The sequence below is a fragment of the Struthio camelus genome, chromosome 2 (genome assembly GCF_040807025.1).
Source record: "Struthio camelus isolate bStrCam1 chromosome 2, bStrCam1.hap1, whole genome shotgun sequence".
Lineage (NCBI taxonomy): Eukaryota > Metazoa > Chordata > Aves > Struthioniformes > Struthionidae > Struthio > Struthio camelus.
This window is the reverse complement of record NC_090943.1, coordinates 50,737,816-50,757,218: the sequence shown is the minus strand read 5'-3', so window position 1 is coordinate 50,757,218 and position 19,403 is coordinate 50,737,816. Positions and strand designations below refer to the sequence as shown.

General features: G+C 37.3%; 1 protein-coding gene across 6 annotated transcripts in view; it reads left to right on the top strand.

Moving 5' to 3' along the window:
* The window catches only part of LARS2 (leucyl-tRNA synthetase 2, mitochondrial), a 94,343-nt gene that overhangs the window by 12,963 nt on the left and 61,977 nt on the right, over window positions 1–19,403 (top strand). For all 6 annotated transcript variants that reach the window (XR_011139737.1, XR_011139736.1, XR_011139735.1 and 3 more), the window contains 3 exons: window positions 4,848–4,939; window positions 8,215–8,275; window positions 15,515–15,604. Coding sequence is in view for 2 of the 6 variants with exons in the window: in XM_068935653.1 (XP_068791754.1) it covers window positions 4,848–4,939; window positions 8,215–8,275; window positions 15,515–15,604 (243 nt within the window). In the remaining 4 variants the exon portion in view is untranslated. The remainder of the gene's footprint in view (window positions 1–4,847; window positions 4,940–8,214; window positions 8,276–15,514; window positions 15,605–19,403) is intronic.

The window sequence follows — 19,403 nt, the reverse complement described above, 5'->3', positions numbered from 1 at the left end:
GAACGTTTGTGGTACTGGGCGGACATAGAGTAATTTTTCATATTTTGTGTCTTCTGAGAACAGGAAATAAATGAGAGCGTTATGGAAGCAGAGTTATTGTGTTTTGATAGAAATCTGTGTGGCTTGATTATTTTTTAATTTGAAAAGCGCCTTATCAGAGTGCTAATAGGCAGTGCAGAATCATTGCACAGAATCATTGAAACAGTTCTGCTGGCTAAATTATTCACACCAGTCAAAATTTGATAATTTTAATCTATTTCCAGATGTGCCTTGCCTGCTGGATTTTTACCTGTTGCATAGCAGTGTTTATTAACTGCTGCACTTACAAGGCAGTCTGGGCCACGTTCACCTGGAAGTCCTGCTTTAAAAATGTCGTTGTATCAGTAGCTCTACAGATCAGATTTTCAGCGTGTTCAGTGCAGTCTAATTTCAGGCAGCCGGCAGAAGGAGCAGCGCTACTCTCCCTTCCCCTCTTCAGCCACCGGCCCTACCTGTCTGGTTGCACAATTGTGAGATGAAATAAGAGGAAGATGCCAGAACGTTGCCTGTGGGGCCAGGGCTATTTTGTAGAAGCTGGAACTCAGGACCACAGATCACCCGTTTTGTCAGCATTTTGTGGTTAGTTCATGTTAAGCGTGTCGTGAGATTGTGTTCAGAAACGGGAATGCAGGCTTTGCTATAGTTCATATCACTGGTCTGTCATCCAGCCTCTTGGTTTTCATTTACGATTGTTCTCTCTTTTCACACTCCTCTGAAATAGTATATTTAGTTACAGGCATTTCTTTGACACTCATTGTACTGTCCTTCAGAAAACTGAGATCTGGATATAAAAGAGAGACGTCAGATCTCTGGTCATAATTTGAGGCATACGGAGCACATCAGCAGAGCGAACAAGTTCTTTGTTTCCTCTCAAATGTTAAGAAAAGCTTGTTGAATTGTCTTTTTTCCAGTCACGTTGATGGAGTTGTAGAATTGAGTGTTACAAGATTATTGTCAGCTTTGTGTTTTATAGCACTTACTGATCTCACCTAGTAATGTCAGTGTGACGGGCTGGTTGTTAGGGCAGTGAAAAGATGAAAACCTTCTGCAGGGGAGAGCTGAGATCTCAGAAAAGAATTAATGGAGTTACCATGTCTTCCTCTACTAAGTCCCACAGTCACGTAAAGAGCTCCAGCCATCACTAGTGAGAGATCTTTGACCATGCTGTGAAATAATTCTTTGTGCTATGCTATGAGCTAGTACAAAGTCTGAATCTTTATGATCTAAAGTGTTTCAAGATGCAACTGTTGCTCTTTTCAATAATCTGCTCCTGAAAAGACCACTCAGTGTGGCAGTTACCAAGCACTTTGTTCCCAAGGTACTAGTGAATCGCTTCCTTGCAGCTTTATGGTGTTGTGTAAAACACCGCATGCTCAGTGATAGAAAACTGTAGTCTTTCATGGTTGATCCTGCCTCATCATGTGCACTTTTAAGGCTCTTAAGCCAGGTGTTCTAGGTTAAAGACTAACCTAGCAAAAAAACTGAGTAGTTTTAACCAGGAAGAGTTTACCTTTCCGGTTCATTTTGAAGACACACAGATTCATGTGCCCATCCAGTGGGAGCGTTCCGTGCAAGAAAGGAGTGATTTCAGACACACGTGGCTGCCTTTGGTGACAGTATTGGTTTATGCTGTCTTAATTTGCCTTTGAAACTGTAATCTGCCTTCTTTTAATGGGGATAGACATCCTCAGACTTATGCAGGCCTCCTTTGTTACAAAATATGTTCATTATTAATTTTTCTTTCTCTTTGTGACTTAGAGAGCAAATATTGCCTGTACAGAGAAGCCATGCTGGGAAGAACTGTCACTCTAGTGAGCAGAATTGATGCCTCATTCATCCAAGGTTTAGAGACTGTTGTCAGAAGCAATCAAGTCAGCATTCAAGCAGATGGATTACTTTTTTTCCTTTTCTTTTGCTCATCTGTAATGCTGGAGGAGGCAGCTGTGTTTTCAGCTAGCTGTGGCCTATCACCAAGCCATCAATGAACTGCAAGGAATACCCTTTGCTCTTCAAAATTGCTTTCTCCCTATTTTTTCTGTTTTAAGCAGGACAGACGAACTGTTCCTGTATTATTTCAGCCATCTTCTGATATTAGTTTTATATTTTCTTCCGCTCTTCCATGTCTCTTGAGATTTTTGCTGTTTTTTTCAAAACTATGTAGTTACACTCAGCCTTGTGCTTTATGTTGGCTAAGTAGATTTAAGAGGTAATGCCAAGTGCTGTGTGGGGGCCATGGCATTTTAACTGTAGATACATAGCACACAATCCAGCCGGAAGAAGCTGACCTATTGATTAGACAATTGCATTTCACAAACCTCTCAAATCCATTTGCAGTAGAGAAGTAAAGGAGACAATGAACTTGAAATTGTTTTCTCTAACCCACTGTGCATGTTACATTCATCTCTATGGCAACTACACAAATAGATCTATCCTGGAGATTAATTTGAGGATATTTTTAATATGTCTCTTTAAATTCAGGTTTCTTGCTGAAGCTTGAATTCGTGTGTTTCTTCAGCCCTTTCGCTTGAAGAATGCCATTGGTTGCTAAATAGAGTTGTTTTCTGAATGTGATTAAGTAAATCTAGTCTATAATATTTTTAATGGACATGCTAGAATTGGGAAGATCTGTGTGAGCAGATAACTCCTGCTAACACTGAGGGTACGGCGATAAAATGTCTGCACGTGAGCTGACTGGTGCATCGTTCTGCCCTTTTGGGAGTCTGTAGCCAGAAGAGGAGCTATTCGTCCCACGTCCTTTTGCCCATGAGCATGGGAAATGAGACCATGCCTTGCTTTTGGCTGCCCTGCTATTACCCAGCAGATGTTCAAAAGCCAAAATGTACAAAAATTAGCCAAGAGTGATTTTTTGAATTCCACTTAATGTGCATCAGCTTGTAATAAAAGAAGGTATTTGTAGGGATGTGTCTGTTTGTCTAAAGAAACAGGAAAAGGGAAGATATGTATTCTACAGGGGAAAAAAAGTCCGATTTATTTCATTATTTCTGTCCAGAGCCAGGTGGTCAACACTAAATACTGGTCAAGAAGAGTTTAGCTGCAGAAGCTAATATTTTAGTGCGTCCTTAAAGATTCTGAAGAGAATTTTAGTTTATGTAAAGCTTACATTTTTTTCTCTTTTATACTAATAGTTTTGACTACTGATGGGGGAAGGGAGAGAAGAAGGGCTGGAGAGAGGCAAGCTTCAACAGGGTGTTGTCGAGTAGTTTAGGTTCCAGATGAGATTTTCCATGAAATGTTTATAATGTGAGGAAGTGGGGAATTGAAATGTGAGTCTTATATTTCCTGACACTGTGATATGAAAAATAATAATCCAGCTGATAATGGGGAAAATTTGTAACACAGAACAGCATTCCTATTTCTGTTGGATTTACACATCAGAAGTGTGCTGTGCTTGGGCACTTACTATACTGGCTTAAGTCACGGTTGATCAGCAACATGGTTTAATGCCTTTGGTTATACTCCTGCACCAGCAGAATGATGAAATACAGCAGTATTAAAAAAGCTCAGTATTAAAAACTAAAACGTTGAGGAGTCACATCTGTTAAACCTTGTTGCTTTTACCCCGAGTTAATGCCAAAGGCACATTTATAAATATGTCTATACATTTTTTTTGCATAAGAATCCATTGAAGTCAGAGGATTGGAGGGTTATGGCAAAAAAGAATAAAAATAATTCAAAACAAAAGTTGCTCATGCTTCAGAAATAAATACATTTTTCTGCATTGAAATAGCTTATGAGATAAATATTGCTGGACTTCTGAACTTTGTTGACTAAATGTTATGGGCCTTCTTTCTTGTTGCTCCTGTGCTTACATGCTACTAACGGAGAACAAGTTCTTTGTATACGTGTTTTTTTTTAAGGGGCAAAAATTTTGATCTCTTACAACCTTTTAAATGTTACTCAGTCATGTTTTGCTATTGTTAAACTTCAAACATAATGACTGCGTATATAGCACATTTGTAGGTTTGAGAAATGGCATTACTTCTACCCGGTACCCAGTGCATAGGTGTTGTATTTAATGACAGCATGTTAAGGGCTGACCATTCGTTTCCTGGTTATTACATTGTTCTTTTGAATACCCACTGTGTTGCTAGATATGTGATTTTTCACAGCAAGTTGCATGTTAATAGGAAAGAGGTGTATATATTTCAACAGAGTTTATCTATTGTATTTTGTAGTAAACATTTTTTCCTCTGTCATTTATTTGATGTCCCTGAAATATGTTGTGTCGATCCTCAGCCAAAATTTACAAAAACATTTTCAGTAAAATGTGACAAAGACTTTTCTCCCCTACTCTCTTCATATTACCTGGAGGAATTAGGGTAATCAGAAGGTATTTTTCATTTTTTTATTAAAGAAAAGGAAAAAGAAATTAGTAGGCTCCACATCAGGTACAGTTATAAAGCTCTTGGTTCGAACGGTTTTGTATGCTTTCTTCTCCTTGGGAGCGAACGTTTGATTCCGCTGAGCGGTAGTGACAAATGCGAGCTTTGACCACCACACGAATTGCAAAGGATTGGTGTTGTCATTGCTAACCTAGTATTGAAAGAGTCAGGAGGATTTATTACATAATACTTTAAGCTCCCTCTCACATCAAATTGTAGACAGCAAGTGTATTTCATATTCCTCCTTTAAAACAGACCAGCCCTAGTAGGCATACTTTGAAGAGGCTCAAATGAGGCAAAGCAGATGCTGAAATGCAAAACTCCTCGTTATTTTGAGGCTTGTGTGTGTTACTGATGCCATTCCAGAAAGTTACATAAGATCATTTTTTTATCTTTTGCTAACAGGTGATAAATCCAATGGGATGGGATGCGTTTGGGTTACCAGCGGAAAATGCTGCAGTTGAGCATGGTCTGCACCCTGCAAGCTGGACACAAAGGTAATTTTAATGGATTTAAGTAATGTCACATTTCTGTTGTGAATATCTGTACTCTGGCCCTCATAAAAAAAGAAAACAAAGCCAAACCAGTAGAAGCAGGAGAAAGACAGGACAGAAAGAACTAGTGCTGTTTGCTAATGTTGTATGGGACTGTGCAGTTAGTTCAGTTTCAAAAGCTTAATGTATCAATGTAATTTTCAAGGTTCTTTTTGTGATGAGTTTTAACTTTTAAAAGGGTAGGACTTTTTCTGATTAGTTTTAACTTTTAAAAGGGTAGGATATTGTAAAAGTGACATTTCCCAAACGCACAAGGGAGTAAGAAATAAATCAGATTTTTTTTTATGGTGAGTCAAACCTTAGGATAGACTACACAGTTGAAAACGATGAGATACGTGATTAGGTTTGCTAGCAGTTTTCAGTAGCATGTGAAAGAGGAAGAACATTTTTTTTTCATCTGAGACCTGGTCTTGGAAGATGATAAGTAGTCATTATTGTTGCTCATTTCAGTGGAAGTTTTGGGCTTTAGACCTCAAAATTAGGTGTTATGTTCCCCTAGTATTCCTTAAAATGAGTAGACAGTTACCTAAGTAAATGCTAATTTCTATAAATGACTCATAAAGCGTTCTTCTAAGTGATGCTGTTTACTGTGCTCTGAGTGAAATAACCTAGCTGTAGTAACTTTTTGTACTCTGATCCATTTCCTTTGATAGTGCTGTTTCTTTTAAATTTGTACATGCTTCTGATACTGTATTAGGATCACTTTATACTTTCCCTACTAGAACGTGCAGACAAATGATTTCAGTTAGGGAGAATACATGTGCTGCCCTCTACACAAATTATTGCTTGTTTATCCTAGAGTTTTTTTTTTTAATTTTTTTCTTGTATGATTTAGATGAGGCTATGGGTGAGAACTAGTTACCCTCAAGATACAAAAAACTTGGTTTTTTTCTTTTGAGACAGTCAGAAAAAACACTGTGCACAGTATATTGTGGACCAAACATACTGTATGTGACAGTAGTTAAAAGGAAATTAGAAACCTCTGGGTAGGTGGAAACATTTGACAGACTCTTAGCAAAAATTCTCCTACCAGTGTCTTGCTCTGGGCAAAAGTGCTGCCTTTGTTACTGGAGATTATTTCCTTCCTAAGGAATATGGACAGTAAATTGATGATTTCTGTCTTCCTTCAATAGGTCTACTGTAGCTAACTTCTAAAACAAATCTAGGCGTCTGTCATATCGAAGTGCCTCATATTTAACTCTCTTGTCGTTCTCCCTACTGCGTGGTCCCTCTGCACCGATTGGATAGCTTTGGCACTCATGAGGTCTTGCCAAACTGATTCAGCTTGCTAACCCAGAAGAAAGCCGTTCTGCCAATTTAATGAGTTGAATTGGCTCACCATAGAAAAGCGGTGAGAACGTAGGGCAGTAGTATCCTGCCGGATCAGCTCAGCCTGTTTCATCTAATTGTACCCTAAGCAATTTGCAGGGTTATATCAAAAAGTGTGTGGCAGGGCACAGTCTGAACTGATTTTCTTCTGCTACTTTCTATGTTGTTGTATTTTTCTCCCCGCCTCCCTTTTTTTTTAATAGGTGCATATTTTTTCATACACTTAAAACAGTAAGGTACAAGATGTTTTATAGTAGAAGAAAATTTTGCCTTGAAAATTTCCTTAGTACTGAAAAAGGATTATCGTTAGACTATTTAACTCTTAAAACTAGATATTATAACAACGTAGCTGATTTTAGACAAGTTAGCAGATCATTATTGGGAATGATTATAGTAACATCCAAACAGGAAAATTATTTACGTACCCAATTTTTTGATTGTGCTAAGGAAGGTAGATGACTCATCATACAGGCAGATTAAATTCTGATCGCTGAAGTAATTGCTGTCTCTCATTTTCTCTTCTGACCCTGTCTTGAATGTTTGTCATGCCTGCAGCAGGGATGACTGAACTGTGCGTGGAGCTGACATAAATTGTAGCTCAAAAATTAAAAATAAACCTGCACCAGTATCATGCTGCTGCATTCTGGACTTGATGCTGTGATAGCAACCTGACGTGTTGTAGTTATCCCTGGAGCAGAGCTAGCCACCCTTGTGAAAGGGGGCACACAGCCCCCTAGTAAGCGCCAGCTAACTCAGTTCAGGAGTCACCAGCCAAATTTCAGATCATCGTCATGTTCTGAAGAGATTATTTAGAATGAGCTCTAGTTGATTGCTGCTTCTTACATTCTCAAAGTTAGGGAAAAAAACCACAAGATTTTGAAGCCAGAGTTACTTATACAAAGCACCGAAGTTTTTGCTGGTAAAAAGCCAGTTGGCATTTGTTTTTGATTTTTATATATATATATACATACACACACACACACACATGCATATTTTATATATATAGTGACAGAAGCCTTGTAAAAAATACGCTCAAACTTGAAATGCTTTTGTTGATACACTTGGAGTCTAGAATTGGTGTAAGCAGTTCTACTGAAAGTGCTCTTTCTTCCAGCAGAAGTTATGACTCCGTAAGAGGATTTCCTGATATACCTGTATTGATATGACTCTGCTGTCAAACCTCTCCTAGTGTAACTAGAGCTGTGCAGTCATAGAAATACTAGAAGGAGTGCATATTGTACCCAGGGGAATCGCTAGTGCATCTGAAAACTGCTTCCAAAAATGCGCAGATTACTAAATAGCTGCAGTATTCTATGATGTGTGCTATGCAGAAGTCAAGTGTAATTGTTAATACTCCCTTCTGGCTTTGAAAGCTCGGTTGTTTCATGGAGCTGCACGTTGAGAGATCTTTCATGTGTTTCCTCTGAGAGATGGTATTGCTGGAGACTGGATAGAGAACGTGCAGCCAGGATAGAGTCATAAGCTGATCATGAAGGCACATCCTAGTGCATCATGAAGAGTTCTTAGGGCTCTTTGGCTCTCTTGCAGTAAAGGTAATTAAAAATAATGAAAAGTGATGTTTCAGGAACGTTTCCCTCAACCAGAAGTGCTATATTTGCTTTTCAGTTATGCTTGAAGTAAGAGGGAAAAAAAATAATTTTCTTGAATACACAGCCATTGAATTAAACCAGGATGCATGAGGGAGTTTTAAAATGAGTATTTAAGATAAGTATTGTAAGAGTTCCTGGAGTGTGACAGTTAGTGAGATAGTAGGATTTAGAGGTTAACTAGTGCTCTTGATTTCTGAGAACTTTAGAAGCACCTGATTGTAAATATGATCACATGACGTTAATCTTTTTAAATGATGCAAAATTTTTTTTATTTTACAGTAATATTCAACACATGAGAGAACAGTTTGATGCACTAGGTCTGTCTTTTACGTGGGAAAGGGTAAGATTTTCTCTTTTAAGGAATGCTATCTTCTTTTACTCTTTGATGGAACAAGAAGGAATTTTATCTTTTTCGTTATGGCAATATAGAAGCTTTTGAACGTGACCAATTTAAATTGTTAATTTGCAAAATTACACTTGAAAAAAGTGGGAAATGTAATTATCAAACTTCTGTCAATTTTGACATACTGACATCATCTGATGATTTCAAGATTTAGGAGCATCTTTCTTTCTTTAAAATAATTTTGGTTTTGCACTTGGACTTTTCTGTCTGCTTTTTCAGCTCTTCCTAAGTAGCAGTTTTCTCTATGAAAATTCAGGCATTCTGATCAACAGCCGTTTATGAAACAGGGTGCCTTTGTGTTAAGGTGTATATATTTTGAGGAATGCTTTTTCTCAATGTGTACACTTCATAATATACTCCAGGGTTTAAAATTAGTAACTTTAAAGGCTAGTTTGGTTATGTTCTTTTAAATATGAAAGGCAAGACTGCATTTTTGTAATTGTTTGTGTCATGATCACTAGGAAACTAGATATTTTATTTAAAACTCAAGTTCTTGAGAATCAGCTGCTCACCTTAAAAACTTTACCAACACAGACAGCCATAAGCCAATGTAGTCTTCAAGATAAAAATGAAAGACATCAATTTCTGAAGCAGTCGTACTCTAGGGTTATTTCATGAATCAGTGAATCAAAGTCAGTCCCTACCTTTACATTCTCAGCAATAATCATTACTTACCACCTTAATATGATTCTGCCGAGAGTGATTGGGATCCTTATCTTGGATTTTTATAGCAGTATTGTAGGTCTGAAAATAAAAAGCATTAGTTTTCTGGCAGTATGAGATCTGCCATCTGTTTTCCTTAATCTGAAGGAAGAGTTGTTTATATGCATGTCTAAACGTCTAAAAACTGTACTTGGTCTTGTGATATATATGACAAGCTTTTCAGTATAAGCCTTTTTAGTAAGATTTCAGTTTTCTTAATAACTGAAATTAAGAAATAAAAGGATTTCTTCCTTTTATTTCTTCCTGAAAATAAAAGGACTGTAGTGGAAGGTTCACGCCACACGTTCTTCACAATCATTTGTTTATGTTTGTAAGCATTCGTATCTCAGAGATTTTCTATACGTAATATAGCAATGGTTCAAAATAGTAAAATATGTGCAATGTTCAATATGAACATTGAGAACATTCATCTCTGTCTTTGGATTTTTCTTCAACCCTTACGTTCTGAAGACTAGATGGAGAATTGGCAGTATGGAGAACCATGATGAGAAGCGTAGGTATACAGGGCACTTAGTTTGTGATTTTGAAAGGTAAATTTCAAAAACAGCTAGAAAGTGTTGCTTGGAACGCAATAAATTTTGGCCGATTGTCACTTCTTGGCTCATTAGTTTAGTTTCATTTTATTTAGCCCGCGCTGCTGGTCTGCGAGGTAATTAGCTGAAGTGAGAGTGACCCGAACGGCATCCTTCAGAAATAGAGATATGTTTATTTAATGCAGAAGTTGTATGGTGCCTGAAATAAATGTTTTACATGACCTCTGAACGCGCAGATGTTTGAGCTAGCCGTGACAGAGGCACCTTTGGAAACTCAGCGGTAAGCTGCAGCAGAGCGTATTTGCCAGGCTGATAAAGCCAAGGCAGCTCCTCTGCGCGGGGCTGATGAGGCTGGGCAGAGCACCTTAGTCTGTCAGCTGCACGGAGCTCGGGCGTGCCGGCGCGGTGCCACCCTGCCCCGGGCAGGTCCTCATCTTAAACAGCGAGCTCTTAGAGGTGAGGAGGGTTTTTTTTTTTTTAATTCTGTACTCGTATGGCACTAAATTGGTGGCTTACTCAATACTGTGATAATGTAAGCGCTTACCCCAACAGTATGATGGTGACTCCTGTGGAAAAGGGTAGAAAAAGGCCTTCTGTCACGGGTTAGTTTAAATAACCACGAGTGTTGCGCAAAATAGGAAAAGTCTTCTGGTGTTCAGGAAAGTCCTGTCGAGGAAAACGAAGACTGGTTGTAGGTGTTTTGCTCGGTAAAATTACTGTAAAGAAATTCTGTTGCATCTGGATACTAGAAGTTTTCTTTTAATTATCTGCGGTTTTTTCATTGTTCTGTCTCAAAAACACATTTATATTTTGATTTGCCTGTTGTACTCAGTGAAATTGCTTAACCGGTAAAGCACAAAAAATAAGGCATTATTAAAAGGTAATGAGATTATTTCAGGAAGCTAGCTTACAAAGATGCTTGAAAATTATTCCTTTAAATGTAAAATGTAAGCCAGCTAAACATGTAATTAAATGCATAAACTCTCTCTCTAAGTAGCTTGCTTTAGAGTAGGTTTGAATACTAATAGTGATCTATTTTTTCCTGAATGTCTAAATTTTTTTAAGCGCCTCAAACAGTAAAACTGGAGTTTATACAAGACTTTGAAAGGGGCATGTTTTGGGGGGAAAGGAGAGGATTTGAAAAAAGTACTAGGTAAGAGGTAGAATGTTTCTGTTCTCTAAATGCAAGCACACATTTCTGTGTCAGATCCAGGGTTAAAAAGCTGCCCTCTGAGGAAGGAAAAATTGTCTCTGAGACATTTAAGTCACTTGAAAAGTCAAAAAAAAAAAATTGTAGTTAAGTTTTATTTTTAAGGTAACAGTCAGTAATTTGGGTATTCCTGATAATAAGTTTCTCCTAAAAACTATCCTAGATAGCATGGCAAACTGCCTACCACTTCTTTTAAAGATTGTTTTCAGCGGAATTAGGCAATATGATTTGCGCAAAGATTGGTGTCATCGGCACCAAGGGAGGGAGAGCACGTAACGCTTTTCCTTTGTTTTGCGTAAGATTAGTGTTCCTCTTCTACTCCGTGCATTAAAAACGGTGAAATCTTCGGTAGATACTTTTCGTACAGATACTTGTATATTTTATTTTGAAGTTGCTATTCTTGTGCACTGTCTGAGCAATCCTAAAAAGGTAACGCTAGATAGAGCGCTACCTATTACATTTTCCTCTCCGTCCACTTATCACTGATAATCAGCCACTACTTGTAATTGAAAGAAAAAGGAAACCATTGATATGAGGCTCCTTTTTTGCAGGAAAAATGTTCTAAAGGGTAAGCGCTGCATGACGTTTGTATATGTAGCTAATAATGCGTGAAACTCTTAAGTGCCTTTGAAATACAAATATTTAAATGAATTTAGAAATGTAGTTCAGTCTAGCTCTAAATCTCTGTGAAAACTGGATCATTTTAACTTCCAGGTTAGGTGGTACATGCCGTATGATACCAAAGTAGACAAGGAGTAGATTAAAGACTGTTTAATCTTCCCAAATAGTTGTGAAAAGAATCCTTTCAGACTGTCTTTCTCTCCTTCTCACCTTTTTAAATGAGTTTCAAGTGCAATGTGACTTTCTCCAGTATAGCACCTGAGTGTGCTAGAAATAAAATGATTACTAATAAACTAGGAAGTGGCTTCCCTCTAGTCTAGTTATGTATTATTCACAAAACCTAGTGGATCTTACAGCAAATAGAAGCTTTTATGCAGGCTGTGAATATTACTTATGTTAAAAAATGAGAACCATGGAAGCACTGTGCAAATATAACCTTTATCTTAAAAAAAAAACAAAACAAAACAACCTTTTAGGTTCACAGCTAAGTAATAGAAAGTTGTAAGAATGTAGCAGATTGAGAACATTGAATAATGAATTATAAGATATTTGAAAATTAATGTTCTTCTATTATGAACAGAATCTTCCATTCAGAATTTGCTTTGTATTTGTATTTATCCAGGATCCTGTAGTGTGGGTTTCCCCTTCTTTTTGGTAGCTGGGGTTTTTCTTTTTTCGGATGTTTCTTACTGAGGTACAGTTTAATCTTAGCATGAACCGGTTACTTCCTGAGTTACACCACTGTCAAATCTAAGTTGTAATGCCAGTACTTAATTTGTAACTGAGAATTTATCTGCCAAAAAGCCCTTTTAATCGGTCTTTAGGTAATTGGCTTGTAATGCTAACCCCTCCATCATGCCGAGTAGGAGCAGATGGCTGTGCCGAGGCAAAGGGCTTAGGTAACGAAATTTTTGGTATGAATAAGGAACTTTCTCTTCTATATCTTGGCAATTTCTACTGTTTTTAAAAGTAGTTGGTTTTAATGAGTGTTATTCCATAGGAGTAAGGAGGAATAGCAGTAATCAATGATAAAGATGCATTTTGGTGACAATAATAGTTTTTGGGTTTTTTTTTTTATAAGCAAGCTGACAAAAGGAAAAGGGCAACCTGAGGGGAAGGGGTGCTTTCGCTCCTGTTTCATAGTGCCGTCTGGAACGCTGCGGTGGTGGCTTGCCACGGAATCTGGCACGGAGCACTGAAGAGCACGGGCAGAGGGCGGGGGCAGCATATTTCATATGTGTTAACGAGGGTTCCTGTATTTAGTATACATTTTATCTTAGACGGAAATATGCTAAAATCTTGCTTACGTGTTTTCACTGAGCTGCGTTGTGCTATGGGTTGTATGTGCTACCTGGGCTGTAGCGCGAGTGCTCAGCTCACAAGGCGGCAGCATGCTACGTGTTTTGGAAGGATCCCATCATGCTGTTCTGCAGAACCTCTTTATGAACCCTTTTCAGGATTTCTGAGTCAAGTCACTTCTGTTAACGTACTGCAAATCTTTGTCGGGCTCGTAAAGTATATGGAAAACTTCGACATTCACTTAAATTAAGCATGATAGCAACCTAATGGAAATTTGTTAGCGGATATTACTTATTCAATAGAGATCAGAACTAAAGGAAAAAAAAGAGCAATTTGAGATTGGCAAGAGGTTGTTGGCTTGCCCTCCTCAGAAATCACATCATTTCTTTCTCGTTTCACTTGGTAGTGATGTCATTTCTCTTTAGTTTAACCATCGTATGTAACTTGAAGCCTTCATGATTATAAAGTTAAATAAATGATGAGCTTGAGTGATCTTTTTTGCAGTTCAGTGACTGCAGAGCAAATTTTCTTCAGTGCTATGTTCTGCTGCCTTTCTTTCTAGAAAGCTCATCAATTCATAACTTCAGAGAGAGCACATACATGAGAATCCGTTCTGAGTAATTAGTTTGTACCATGTCCTAAACGTGCTTGTTTAAGATTGTGATGTATCACCTCTTATTGTTTCAGTTAACACACATCTGCCATTCCAGACCGCAAGGACAAATCTCAGTCTGTTTTACTATTTTTGTTCAACAGCTCACTTCAGCTGTCCTATATATTTGCCTGTTGCTCACATAATCTTATTTTGTACCAGAAGTGATCTCTGCTCTTTCGTGCCTCTGATATTACAGGGATGAGACTCCGTTGCCGTTAGTGGCTTTGCACTGGCAGAAGAACTGATGTCACTGTCTGGAGCAGCAGGCAAAATATATAGATGTATATATTTTTAGAGTTAATGGATAATGTATAGTTGGAGAGATGGAAATCAGACTTTTATCAAGTGTTCTTTTCAGTGTAGAGCACATGGATTTAATCAAGCCACTGTTTTTCATGGCTAAATCTTTGCATGCAGTGCTGAAAAATTGCTACCAAGTGTCTCTGGTCTTGAAAGCCTCTTATACTAACTTTTGAGGCATATCTATTCAAAGGTCAAATTAACTGTTCAGAGCAGCGTTTCAGCACTGGAATATAAAGTTGTAGAAAAAGAATAAAATTTTTGTGCTAAAATGTTTCAGATGTCTTTGAGTAGCAGATGATACTACGGATGTCGTGTGCCAGAGTAGCTGTAGTGGGAAGCTTAGATGGCAGGAAAGCCTGGGTGAAAAAGACATTTCACATTTGGAAGTTCTTTCTAGGAGCTGATCAAATTTATTCAGTTTGCAAATAGTTATCAGTGCCTGACTGTCAACCGAGTAGTTCTAAAATCAAGATGTGTCCTTGTTGATTTAAGGTCCAGTGTAGGAGTCATCTTCCACTTCAGCAAGGGCATATGTAGTTAAAGAGGAAGTATGTAAAAAAGTGTCTTTTTTAAACAAAGGCAAGTTAAACAGGAAGGTTACTGAGCAAGGAAATGTGATTAGCTTATTCTTACCTATAATAAAATCAGAGTTTAAATACCAAGTTACATAGTTGTTTTCACTTTGGCCAAACTTTAAAATGTAGGGGTTGAGCGTATGTGTTTCCGTTGCGCCTGTAACACGCTGCATTTGTGTGGAGGAGCACTGAGAGTCTGTAATCATTTAATCCTTTAGTCAACTTCACATATTAATATGTTTATTTGAAATGCGGTTTGGCCTTTTTAAGAACAAATATTTTAAAATATGGAACTTTATAAGCAATTGATTATTTTATTATTTTCACTTTACAATACCATTTCTATAGAAATACATTCCCGCATTTCTGCAACTTCTAAATTATATTTCTTTAAACATGAACACTAATCCTAAATGAGGAAAGTCTCAGTCTTCATAATAAGGTGGCTGTTTTTTAATTATTAGAGATCAGTAAAAATCTATAAAATGTCTTTAAGTTTAAAAAAATGCTGTCTATGATGTCGTTGCCTGCTGTTCTCCTAACTCCTGTTCCTCTGTTTTATCTTGTCTTTTTATTTTTATCTGCCTGTGTTTCCCTCTTAACAGTCCTCCACACTTGTGACTTCTTTGGTGACTCTTTAGCTTTTTCTCCGTATTTGGATGTAGAGAATTCTCCTGCCTTGAGCTGGCTTGCCTTTCACATGGTCGCTTGTGTAATCGCTCGTTGTGAGATATCCTTTGCAGCTCTTACATCTTGAAGGTTACAGTCCTACCCCATATTCCATTCCTGTCTTCCCTGTACTGTCAGTCAATGCCCTCAGCTTCTCAGTGCTCGTCTCCTGTCTTTCTATATCCAGGGGTTCAGCTGTGTAGGTTCCTCCAGTCTGCTCTCTCCTCTGCAGCCAGCTCTGAGCTGTCTCTGAGCAGTCAACGATCTCTGTTCCTGCCTTTCATTACTGAGCAACAGCTGTGGTCGTTTCCGTTCTTCTTGTACTTTCGTATCTACTAGCATTGATATTGGAGGGGGATTTTATTCTAACATGGAAGCTTTGCTTTGCATGACAACGATGCACAAAGCCAGAGTCCTCTGTTTTTGTATACGTGTGAATATCACTCAAAATGACATTACCCAAAAATGCATTTATGTTGTGACACCTGTTTTGTCTCTAGCATATGTTATGCAATCCTGAGTTAATTATTTAAGTTGTAATATAGTAAGAATAGTTTCATATATTTTAATTTTATTTCATTTCTACAGGAAATAACCACTTGCCTACCAGAGTACTATAAATGGACACAATACCTCTTTCTTAAGCTTTTTGAAGCTGGGATAGTTTATCAAAAGGAGGTAGGTACAAACTTTGACCTGTTACACTATACATGTACACTGATGTCTTGACACTGAGTCAAGTCAGTCATTATGTCAGTAATGTATTTCTAAATCATCTATTCACATTCCTTAAGTGGATAGATATTTATGCTGCTATATTTGGTTTTATGTCACTGCAAAATATAATGTCACTGCAAAATATAATGTCACTGCAAAATATAATGAATTTTATCTATAACTAAATTTTGTATGTAACTGTCTAACATCAACGGGTATCATAACAAGTCAAATCAGACTTGTTTGGTGCCAGTGGTTTACACTGATGTGCTAGATAAGAACGTAGTGGCTATTAATTTATTTCGTGACTTTCATATCAAGATTTTCTAGCTCTTAACTTCAGTCTAGTGAAGATATGAAAGATTTCTGTTGATTCTTGCATGATCATGATGAGTCTCTTCAGCAGTGAGTTGTTTAATTATGTTACAATACTATGACTGCTTCAAAACTGCTAGGATCAGGAACTGCAGATTATGTGCCTAACTATGGAATTCCTGGACCCCATTTGTGCACTGTAAATATTGCACAAATATTAGATTGCACAGTTGTTCATTTAGCGGTATATTAAGAAACTCTTCACTTTACTATATTTTATAAATAACATATGTCATGCTTTCTGAAAAGGGAAGAGTTCAGTTAACTTCTTAAGTGGGAGGTAAAACAAAGATGTTAAACTAACGTTCTGAAGAACTCTTTGCGTAGCAAAGGCAATTCAGTTCCAGATACCTAAACAGCTGCACATAAACCAAGCTGCAATTTAATAAATGTCCCTAACTTAAAATGGAAACTAAGATTTCTTAAATATGCTTTTAAGTTTCATTTGTATTCCACAGAAACCAGAAAACCCCATAGAATGTAATTAGGGATGTAGAATCCAGAGAAAGATGTTGACGCTGAAACGTAGTGTATGGAAGGCACAGTGTTACTGAGCTCCCTCTTCTATTTACTTATATTCATAGATCCTAAATGACAGCTATCAGAATGATTTGGTATTTGATATACCCTGACATGCTTGTTTTTTTTTTCTTTTGTAATTGGATTTCCAAATTGTAATCAAGAATTTAACCCTTAGTTTTGCCATCACAGACTTATTTTCCTGTGTAGAGTTATTTGCTTTAAGAGTAATTCCAGGTGAATCTGCAAAGCATGAGGCTTGCTGTTTCATTAGAAGCAGTGACGGTATGCAACGTTTCTGTGCAAGTAGGCTCCCAGTGTTGTGGGATCCTGAATGCGTTTGGGTATCAGTGATTGGATGTGCTTCCCTCTAAGAATCAAGGATCAGTTTGAGGACTTAAATCAGCATCTGTCAACCTGTAGGGGATGTCGTGTCTGATGGATATTAACCAGTTGCTCCTTGGCAAGAAAGAGATGGCAGAGAGATAGCATGTAAGCCTGGGTCTCTTCAAATTGTTATAGATGCTTAAAGCATTTATTTATCCCGTGTCTTCAGCATACCTGCAGCATACATTAAGCAGTCCTGCTGCACAGCTGGAAGTCTCTTATATTACACTTTCATTCCAGGTACAAGAAGATAATTCATAGCCTTCCTGTGGCATTAAAGACGATACATGTAGAGCATTAGTGCAGTTCAGGTTTTGTTCCAGGTATATGCATGTCTGGCCAGAAATGACCCTGGTAGGGAGATACAGATTCAGTATGTCTGGGAGCTGGAGGTAGTGTACTGCAGTTTCCATAAAGGGTGCATCTTTATTCGCCACAGCAAAATCCTCTCTCTTTTTCTTAATGTCTAGGTTCTGGGTATTAGTCAAAAGTCTGTGGGAGATGGAAGGGACAAAGTACAACTTAAAAAATCCACAGACATGACCCCTTCAGCTATGGATTTCTTACCTGTGTATTTGCTTTACATTTTGCATTGTTTATTTAGATAAATTTTCCTGTTATGAGTCATGTGAATATGTCATGCGAAATAGTTATTATCATCTAAATCAGTCACTTTCCAAAATTTTCATCATAAATTTGACCCAATATCATCAAAAAAGAAAACGGTTATTTCTTCTCAAGTTTGAGTCATAGCCAGTTTAATACAAGTATATGCTTATATTGCCTCATGTAAATAGCTGATGTTTTATTACTTCTTAATATTATCTACTTGATATTTGTTTAGATGTTACTGTAACTTTGTAGCGATGTGGGATTCTTCCAGAATTTATAAATGAAAAGATTATTATTTTTAGAGCCAACTTCATAATGTGCTGTACCATTATTAAAAAGAGTGTATATTCTGAAAGGTCTAAAAATGGATCTGTAATATTAGTTTAATAGTTTAATATATTAATTACTTTTAATTTCCCAAGGAATTTTCAGAAGGCTTTTATGCAAGCCAATGTGACATTATTGGTAGGTGACAGATGAAAGGTAGACAAATCATATAAAGTTTAAATTCCTATGACCTACTCACATGAGCTTGATTTGAAGGTGAGTTTATGTTTTTATCAAAAAATGACTTTAATTCTTTCTACGCTAATAAATTCTGTGTAAATCAATGTAGGCAATCAGCTTGCACACGGAAAAAAACCACTGATGATAAAAACAGCAACAGCATTCTTAAAGTGGATTCATGCAGCTGTATTTTCTGCTGTCCTCACTATTAGATAAAATAATCATGGTATCTACTACTTCTAAGAACAAGCAGTGTATTTAAAACTAGGCGAAACAGTTGTTTAGAAACTGGGGCATTTCAGAAGCTGATCAGCAACAGATAAATGTATGAAATGGGAATAACCCAGGGACCATGATTAGTTTTTAGACTGAGATGCTAAATCCTCCCCGCTCCCAAAGAATTTATTTAATATCTTTCAAATAATGTTTAAAGTGTTAGCATGTTATGGAGCTGGAGCTGCTGTTTTCAGTCTATCTGATATCTCTTTGACTTAGCTCAAGTGCTAAATAGCACTCAATATAATGAATTGGTCATCTTTGCTGTGATTTTTTTTTTTTGCCTTCTGTTCATTTTTTCAAGTTAATATCATTCACTGATGAGTACCCCTTCTGGAATGACTATTTCACTACCCTTAGGGTTCTTCTGTGGCCTTGCATCCTTTATGATAAATGATGAGCTAAATTTGTCAATATTGTGTGAAGGTGGGTTTGACTTTTGCCTTTCCCCCTTCCCACAGTATGGTATGTCGGGTATTTCAGTTACCCCCTCAAAATACAAAGTTTATAAAGCTGAGCACCAACATATATTTAATTTTTTTTATGTATGTATATTGCTAATTGATAGGAAACATGATTCCAAAAGTAATTCATAGTGTTGTCAAAAACAATGTACAGAAAATGTTAACTTTTTCACTTGGAAGATAGTTGACACTATCATTACTTTTATGTGATTCTGTCCATTGGGGTTGGTGATCCTCAGTCATATGTGCCTTTTAATCTAACTCTCAATGCTTTTGGATCAGTGATGGACAACAACAAATTATCAGTCTATGTAGTTATGCAGTATAGTTAATGGGAACAACGTTCAGGGATGTTTTCACTTACCACTGAATATAAAAGTGTCAGTCTGTCCTGCTAATGTGATCAATCCAGGCAAATGCTGTCAACTGCATTTTTATTTTTTTGAGTTCTGAGGAGATAAACATTCAAAACATCTTCAGATGAGTCCGTGTTGCTGATTAAAATGGATGTTAACAAAATGTAGAAAACCTGGGGGCCCGAGGAATAGTTCTGTCAGTGCCTGAAAAGTAAGATTGTTTTTGAAATAGCTGCTGAAAATATTTTTTCTTCTTGCAACTTT